General features: G+C 42.4%; 1 protein-coding gene across 3 annotated transcripts in view; it reads right to left on the minus strand.

The window, feature by feature from the left end:
* Positions 1-5,234, minus strand: part of CPSF6 (cleavage and polyadenylation specific factor 6) — a 31,208-nt gene extending 25,974 nt beyond the window's left edge. Inside the window, exon 1 of one of the 3 annotated variants that reach the window (XM_074165857.1) lies at positions 5,122-5,234. In XM_074165857.1, the coding sequence (XP_074021958.1) occupies positions 5,122-5,181 (60 nt within the window). In that variant the 5' untranslated portion in view covers positions 5,182-5,234. The remainder of the gene's footprint in view (positions 1-5,121) is intronic. The other 2 variants (XM_074165846.1, XM_074165838.1) reach the window with 2 other exon arrangements.
* Positions 5,235-9,309: the final 4,075 nt, after the last annotated feature.

Consider the following 9,309-nt stretch of genomic DNA (forward strand, 5'->3'; position numbering starts at 1 on the left):
ACATTCAATATGAAAGTGATAAACACACGGAGCATCACAGTCACATCCAGAAGGGACAAATTAAAAATGTTATTATTTTTGGAACTTAGGAGCCATACTCCTCTGAGTTGCAGAGAACTGGTCACTCCCTTTACAAATACTGGTTTGGAATTATTTTTTTTTTAAACTAAATTTCTTGAAACTATACATACATATGAGACTTGCTTTTTTCCCCCCACAGCTCTGTTCAATTTATGAGTTAAACACTGAAATACACCTCCAAAAATACATTAAAAAATAAAAATCAGTGATTTAAATAAAATGTCATAAAAAATTACTATTGTTTCTGAAAAAAAATCCATTCAATTAGGAAAAAGCAAATTATCCATCTTGTCCCTTATCCGTTTTTTTTTTTTATTCAAGTTACAATATATGTGGTCAAAAACTCTAAAGACACGTTAGCATCCTCACTTTTAAAAGAGTTTGAAGGTCTGAAGAATATCACTTTAAAGAGATAAGCAAAAATCTTTCTGATTTTGATTAGCTGCCTGAGCACAGACAGGAACCTTACTAAACAGTAGGCCTTTGATGTTTCTAAAATAGCACACTGCCTGTGGCAGAAACATCCACCACGGTGGACAAGTTTGTTAGACCATAAGATTCACGTTTACTCTACAGGCCAAAACGCTCCCAGCTCTACAACACCACTATAAATTTAAGCAATCTGATCCCTTGTCAAATAGAGTAACTAAAAATTCACAAGTAGTCAAAAGTATAAGTTAAACCTAGATAGCAATGCTGTTTGCATTAGGACAAAGCTAAGAGGTGCCAGATGAGATGGTCTCGAATTTTCTTTGGAGTTTAATATTTGCAAGTATACAAAGGTTATCTTTTCCCCATACCCCTGGCAGCTTATCAACAGAACTAACAAAATACACATGCAATAAGGTATTAAGTATGCATTTTACAATAAATGCAAGTCTGCCAGCTTATGTTTTTTACGAGCAGGACAGCTCTGCCACTTCTGAGTAGAAATTTATTACACCACAATATGTCCATCCCCTCTCATAATGAGACAACTGTCCTCCTGATATAAAGGCTGTTTTTAATAACCTGTTTTATATGGCCACTATTTTTATTATTTATTATACAGAAAAATATTTTCCTCTCCGCGTTATAGGCAAGGAGTCAAGAGAGTAACTAACACATTCCTAAGAATCTGTAGCCACAGAGGTTTCCAGATAATTAGCCCCTTAGCTGCTTACTCCAGCTAAATCACTTTTATTATCCAGTTACAAAATACAAAGTCAGAACTCTTTCATTTTTAATTTGTTAGCATTTAAATATCAAACTAGAACACTACAGGAATGTTTAGACATATCCACAATGCAACTAATTAGAGTATAAACAAAGCAAGCGCTTTCTGCACAGCACTGAAGTAAGAGATCCTTCTGACCAAGCAGAGGATAGAAAACAATTTTTAAAACATATGTATACTCATAAAAAAATATTTTACTGCATAGATTACAGTAAATAATGTATAATAAAACCGTTTTTTACTGTTTAATTACATGCATGTGTGTATGTGAAAAAAGACAACAAAACAAACTTGGGAAATGCAAGGTTGATTAGAGCATCAGAGAACTTGAGAATGCATAGTCACATCTTTATGACCGCAGGAAAGTAACCCTGTTTGCTGGCCAGAGTTACAGGCAATCCTGAGTCAGACCCAAGTTGGCCTCATGCACAGGCTCATCATCTCAGTATCATGCACCGATAGTCGAAGGTTTTGTGTATGAAACCACACCCTAATATTTGCTAAAGCGACCCAAATCTTACTGTGGTCTTCTGCCATCAAGAAAATGCCAGCCTCAGCCATTTGCACACGGATAATGCAGTTCTTATGTGCAGCACAGATCTCTCTTTCTTGAAGAGCAAGATGTATAACATATGCCAGGAGATCAAAGTATGCCACGCAATACTTATTTCTTACCGGTCACAAGTAATGTATGCAGGAAGTATTAAACTTTTGAGACTCTAGTCTCAAAACAAGACTTTAAACAAATACAAAAGACTACTGTATGGGGAAGGCAGCTTAGAAGAACCAAATGGAAAATGAGTCAACCGAGTTCTCAAAAAAAAAAAAAAAAGAGAGAAAAAAGAAAACATAATTTAAAAAAAAAAAATACAACTGGTGGGAGCCAAATTGAGTAAAGCTGTAAGCCAAAGTACAAAGAAGAATACGATTACGATAAACAATAAGTTAATGAAGAGGCAACACAGACATAGTTTTGATGAGCTCCAGATGGAATGGGGAAGATGTATTTTCACTAAGAAGATGTGACTTCAAGTCAAGTTTGTCAGCTCATTGCAACCAACACTGAACACATCCCAACACAGTTCTCAGTTGTCATCCATCTTAGCCAGCTTGTAAATCCGTGGCTCTGTGGTCTTTACTTCACCCATATAACCTGTGGTTCATTTAGCACTAATCAAACAGAACATCCCATCCTCCCACCTTCTTCTAGAAAAAGGCATTAAAAAAAATCCCCGAAGATCCTCAAGGACAAGTACCCCGAGGCCCAGAACAAGACAGAACAATGAAGGGAAGCTCATCCAGCCGCAAGTCCTAAATGACCCATTTGCTGTAGATGCACACAAAAGTTCTGTCCTAGCTTGGGTATAAACACAGTTATACTGAACCCAGAAGAACAAAGCCACACAGTATATTTTTCAGTCCGTGCTACTGGTAAAACTAGAGGAAAGGGTTCCTATAGTCCAAGTCAAACGAATACTGGTAAGTCAAATGAACACACTGCAACACAATCCAAAATCAATAGCTTACTGCTTTACACATATACATTTCCTTAAAAATAGGGTGTTCTGTAAAATATCCACTACGTAATCAAATTAATAACACAAATCACTTTCTCCCTACAGCGTTTTCTCAACTTTCATCTTCAACCATCCACAGATACGCAGAACCATGTCCCATCTTATAAATTTAAGCTGTCAGCTTCAAATCAGAAACAGTAATTCATGAATAGAAGCTTCTAGAGGACATCACAATGATGTCAGAATTAGAGGTAACAAGTAATACTGTAGACCGTAACAACTAGCTTTCTTTTGTTCTTGACAGAATGAAATGGTAAAGTGCAGAGGTGTCAATCTCCCCCAGCACATCTTTCTATTTTAAAGTAAAAGTTCAACTGAGCAGGTCCTGAGACAAAATGAAAGTCACAAAAATGAAACTTGGAAAAGAACAAACAGCAATTATTTTTTTTTTTTTTTGGGGGGTGGGGGGAAATAATAAAACACATACCCCCCAAAAAACCCAAACAACAACCAAACCAACCCAACTCAAAGCCAAGCTGAGGGAAAATGTGCACTAGGCTCCTTCTCACTTTTCTGCCGTATATTTTGCAAGGTTCACGAACTGAGGAAGCAGACTGCAAAAACACAGCCCCAGCAGGAGAACAGCTAGAGTGAATACAGTGAAAAGTGTAAAAGGGTCTCCTGAGCGCTGGAATAAGCTAAATCAAATCATCACAAGCCTCATATGTATCACCATCCTTCTTTGCACTATGGCTATAAGGAATATCCATATTAATCATAACCTGAGTAGACCAGGACAGTGAAACAGAGCACCCCTGTCACTTTTGTTCTGGCAATATCTGTCTGCACTATACTCATAGCACAAAACTATTCTACTCTGAGGGCTTCTGCACACGTGGATTTACACAAACGCTACTGGATTCAAGTTACTTTTTTCTGAAAAAACTTGATTTGTTATCAGTGTTTTACCTGGAACTGATTAAAACAAACCCCCGTTATTAAAGAAACTGAAGAGATGTACTCTTATGCTGACCAGTATTTTTACTAGAGTTCACCCCCATTTAAATTCATATAACGGGTCTTCAATTTTAAGGGAGAAACCTTCACATGAAGACAAACTAAGAGCAAATCAGTCCTCTCCATCATCTGCTCTCTAGTAGGGCATTCTCTTATAGTATACCTTTATGAGATTAGCTATTTATTGATAAATAATTCAGAAGATTAGTAAAGAATTAAAGTTTCCTGAGATAGTTATAAGTTGATATCAAAACTAACTGTGAGTCCCATAACCTATTACCTATTTTGCAGTTCTCTGTATGGCAGGCAGGCATACAATTGGTCACGGACTCAGTAAACCCAGAAAATGTGCGAAAGTGCAGTGTTCTCGGTTATTTAGGTTCTAGGGCAAGAACAATGCAATCTGGGGCAACACAACCTGGAGAAGTGCAGGAGTCACAACCAGGACAGATGGCACACAGAACTGATATGAACATTAGGTTTTGGGAGGAAAGCAGGCACACGGCTTTTTGGGAAAGATAAGGGGTAAAAAAAGAACTAGAAAAGTGGACTACTTGTAATCCAGAGAAGTTCTGTTTATTTCATTCCCACTTCCTCATCAAAATACGAGCTTCTCCTCTAATGATGAGCAGCGTGACTTTTGTAAGGAGTAGGAGAACAACGAATAAGAAATAACTTTAAAAAATATATTAAAAAAGGTAAGACAGTTTCTCCAGCGCTGCAGAATAAAGCTGCACTAGTTCTGCCTCCCCCGCAAAGAGCGGCGAGAAACTGCTACCGCTCGGCGGCTTTTTTATTCATCTGCGAACAATGGCAGTATTTCCCCTCCGCCGCCGGGAAGGAGCCGCTCGCCCCACCGCATCCGGCAGGGTCCCGGCCTCCAGGGCCTCCTCCGACCCGCGGCGGGAGAGGGATCCGCGGCCGCTCCGGCGCGGGCACTTGAGGAGGGAGGGAGGGAATGCGCTGGCCGCCGGCGCACCGCGGCCTCCCTCCCTGCCCGCCAGCAGCCTCCCCTCACAGACCGCGGCCGGGCGGCGCGGCGCTCCCCGCCAAGCCGGGCCCCGATGGCCCCCGAAGGACGGGACGGGCTTGAGGCGCGGCCTCTCGCCACCCCGTCCCGCCGAGCGGAGGGGACACATCCCCGCACTCGGCGGCGGGAAAGCCCGGCGGCAGAGCCAGCCGAACAATGGCGGCGCGGCCCAGCGCTGAGGGCCCTGCAGGCGGCGAAGGCGGGCGAGGGAAGGGAAGGGAAAGGAGGGGAGGGGCCGCGCCGGGCCGGGCCGCGCGTACCTGGTTGAATTCCTCTCCCACATCGGCGTAGATGTCGATGTGGTCCACGCCGTCCGCCATGATCCCGCCCGGGCCGCCACCGCCAGCCGCGCCCGGCTCCGAGGCCGCCGCCGGGAGGGGGGAAGGAGGGAGGGAGGGAGGGAGCGAGGGGGTGGGGCAGGGGGACGTCACTTCCGCGCGAGGAAGGGGGAGCTTCCGCTAGCGGCAGAAGTGGCGGCTGCTCCGGGAGGGGCGGGCTGGGCCCGCCCCGCCTCGCCCCGCCTCGCCCCGCCTCGCCCCGCCCCGCGGATGGTGGGGCAGGGTCGGCCCGTTCCAGGGAGCTCGACGCAGGCCGCCCCCGGGCTGGGGTTCCCTGCGCCGCCATGTTAGGCCGGGGCCTCGCGGCGCCTCAGGGAGCGCAGGGGCCCGGTGCTGGTGGCGCTGGGCCCTCCCTGTACGGGGTGTGCTGCCAGGCGGCTGTGGGGGGCCCGCTGTCTCGGGGGACAGGGCTCCTACAAGCCCTGCTGGGTGCTTGGTCGTGTGTCTGGCTGCCGCAGCTTCGAGGAGAGGGCTGGCCAGCAGAGGCAAAGTGCGTTGATGGCTTAGTAGCCAAGGACTTTTAATTAAAACATCTGTAAAATGAAGCAGGAATGCTGTGTCTTCAAAGCAGGAGTGCACAGCCTGGGCTTAGGAGCACAGTATAATTTGCAGAAAGGACATGAACGAGCACACGCTGTTCTGTGTTTAGCTGGACGCTGAAATACTCGGTTTTAATGTCACGAAGTGAAGAAAATTGGTGTCAAGAGGTTGGATTTTTTTTGTTCATTTGTGGGGGGTTTTTTTTATGCATTCGGAGCAAAGACAGCTTCAGATTATTTTTGGATGACTGTGCCTATTACCCAGATCCATGTTTAAGCTCCAGGTGATTTCAAAAGCAGTGAGCATCTCCTGGAGCATAATGCACAATGTACATAGTGTTCTGCATCATAGATTATGTTCTTCGTACATTATGTTGCGCATCCAAAAATAAAGCTACTCTTTTTACCTTATCATGAGCTGACAATAAGAAGCGTTTCTCAGACTGAATTAAAATAATGTAAAAACATCACTGCAAGGAATAAAAATGCCAAGTGTTATTTTTAGCTTGACTCACAATTTCTTTTTCCATGACTGGGAGAGCTTCCCAGTTCAGCGTCTGTGTCCCAAACAGTCCTGACTTCACATCGGGTCCAGGACTTGGGTAGAGACCATCTCTTTCTACGTTGCTGCCTTGCTACAACATTGTAATCTCCATTGAGAGGAAAGATGAACAGACCAGAAAAGTGCTGAAAAATTGGAGAACCACAACAAGGGATAGTGCTGTAAAATGCCAGCAGTCAAGATATACCTCAGGCATGGAGATGCTTAGGCTTTATTTCTGGAGTTAGTATCTGGCTTGTGGCATGTTAAAATTTTCAGCTGCAGATCTCTTGTGTCATTCCCAATGTTGATAATTCTGGCAGACAGACAAGCATTAATTGAGTTTGTTTTCAACTGTATTGGAGTTTCCTGATTAGAGGAACTATCAGATCCCATACCCTTTGGAAGAGTTCAGAATAGCCCCTGAAAAAAACATTTTAGAGATGGTAGTTGGGAACAAACAAGCAAAAAGCTTTAATAGAATTTTTAGTGTTGGTTACAATTATGATTGATAATACTATGTTTGATCACAGGTTAAAAGTTCATATCTATGAATGCTCAAGTTGTATGTGGATGAAATAATTCCTTGGTTTGGCAAGGAAGATTCACTTTTCTTCTGGATTTGCCCCAGTCCGTACAGGTACTGTTAGAGTGTTGAAATGTAACTGGATTCACATATTTCCTTAATGATGAACTAATTTAGCAACTGGTCTTCTACAGAACAAAATGAAGCACTGTGACACTTAGTACTTCTGGCCACGCTGAACAAAGTTACTGAAGTCAAGAAAACTTAACCCTTGCTGTCCTAATGATCTGACAAAAATTCACAGGAGATAGTAGGTTTTGTGCAGTTTATATGAATATCTTAAAGTTAAGCATAGATTGTAATTATGTTTAAAAGGGCAAGGAAATGAAATATGAATGAGAAAGTCATTATCATCACCTCAGAATCCACCTCAGGGATTGCCACTGGCATTTGAAGGACCCCACTGTGGGGTCTTTGAAGAGATGGGAAAAGACAATGCCTCTTCTTTGCTCTGTAAGATAATGAAGGGGGATCAGTGAAGCCTGTGGACCTCCCTGCACTGTGTTTCTGTGCTCAGGGGGCTTTACCACTTTGGAGCCTTTCTAAATAGTTTGACTTGCTAGATTTATTGCCCACAGGCATTTAGAGAATAGGCTATGATCATTTTTATTCTTGTATACATATCATTAAGCAAATTCTGTAAACAGTGTAGGAGATTAAATATTATGCAAGCTGTTCTATTTCTGCTGTGGTCTCATTCTTTTCATGAGTGCGCTTACTAAATATTGTCTTCATCTTTCTTGTGGTCAGCAATAGCTTCTTTGTGAATTATTATCTCTCTACGGAGCATCTTAAGAGTTGATCCACTCCAGTGAAAATGTTAATGCTTCGTGTTTTGTACACATCAAAATTATTTAGACCATATGTTGCTTTCACCCGGCAAAATTCAGAAGGCTGAGGTAGAGCATGGGCTGAAATAGAAATGTGGTCATGAGAGAAAGAGTTATCAGTGTTACAACTTGGTCTGGGAGAAGAGTAAAACTGGTAAAGTTTGTTGGGGACAGCAGAAGGCACAGGTTGTGAAGTAATTGCACACCTTCCAAACTCGTAGCCCAACATGAGAACAAGTGGCAGCAGATGAACTGGTGCCTTCCATCAGTTCCTCTTTTACACCATGGGATGTTTTTTCATCTGACAGCAACAGCTGGAGCTCCTTTGATATCAAAAGCAGGAGGAAAAAGGGACACTGGCAGCTTTACATAAGAAAGTGCCCTATACATTAAGTCCCTGTTTCTCATGGATCCACAAGAGCCTATTTATTTGTATATTGTTCCTTTGGTCTCTTGTGCTGTAACGATGCAAATTCAAGTATAATCCTCATTTTGAACGTAAAAGCAGCAGCTGTTGCTCTGAGAACCTTATGACGCATGTTCTGTTAGCCCACAAGACCTCTCCATGCTTTCCTCTCCAAGGCCTTTCACAGCCTTTTCTACTAGGATGTTACTGCCACAAGACAAAGGGGAGGAGAACGCTTTTCCTGTCCATTTGTATTCTGTGTGATTACTTCAGAATATATTTAAATGTATTACTTTAGGTAAGAGTGGCAGAACTGGTAATCTATTTGTGCTAACATCAACACAGCAAAAATATATCTTGATACTAAAAAAATTAATTTATGTTAGAAATTTCCCAGAGGTATTGAGACTGAGAATGGTACAGGAATTTTCAAATGGACTTTTTATTTTAATATCAGAGTGAACTGTTCATGCAGTAATGTTACAGACAGCAAAGTGAAAAGATAAGAAATAACTCAATGAAATGCTGTATTAATCAGGATAGTACTCAAAATGAAAAGAGGCCTCAGCATAGTTGAGATGTACAGTGTATGTGTTGTATTAACTTGTGTCCTAGCTTCATTGCATTGAATTTGTTTAGTTTCTTTAGTGGTAGTCCTGAAGCTTTTGATCTTTCCAAAGCTGTGTGAAGCCACTGTGCACGTTCTTTTATTGTTTTACTCCCAGTAAAATAATCCAAGTGGTAAAAGTCTGTACACTCTAAACTGTAAGAAACTATCTTTTCCAGTGAAATGCCTTAGTTTATAAACTGCGCAGACAACAACTGAGAAAAAACATTGGGTTCCACATGAGGCATGAATCCTTGACTGCGTACTTACTTCCAAAGGCCAAAATGGCAAGTTTTATTAACTGCAATGTGACTGCAGGCTGACAAGGAAAGGGACAGTCATGTTCCCATTCCCAAACAAAGGTAGCAACAGTCTGTGCTGGGAAAGGAGGAATATTACCTCCTCTTTTGGTTGCAGCTTACAGTTAAATTGGATTAAGTGTAACATGAAACTGCATCCGAAAGGCATCTACAAGAACTTCTACTGACATAGTATTGTAGGAAAATAGCTGGTATTATTTATCTCTTGCCCAGAGTTGTCTTTTTGTAGGTATCCAATTGTTCTGGGCTCAGAAACGTGAGCATAGTGTTCCATCTTTTTT

Source organism: Numenius arquata, chromosome 2, assembly GCF_964106895.1.
Source record: "Numenius arquata chromosome 2, bNumArq3.hap1.1, whole genome shotgun sequence".
Taxonomy (NCBI): domain Eukaryota; kingdom Metazoa; phylum Chordata; class Aves; order Charadriiformes; family Scolopacidae; genus Numenius; species Numenius arquata.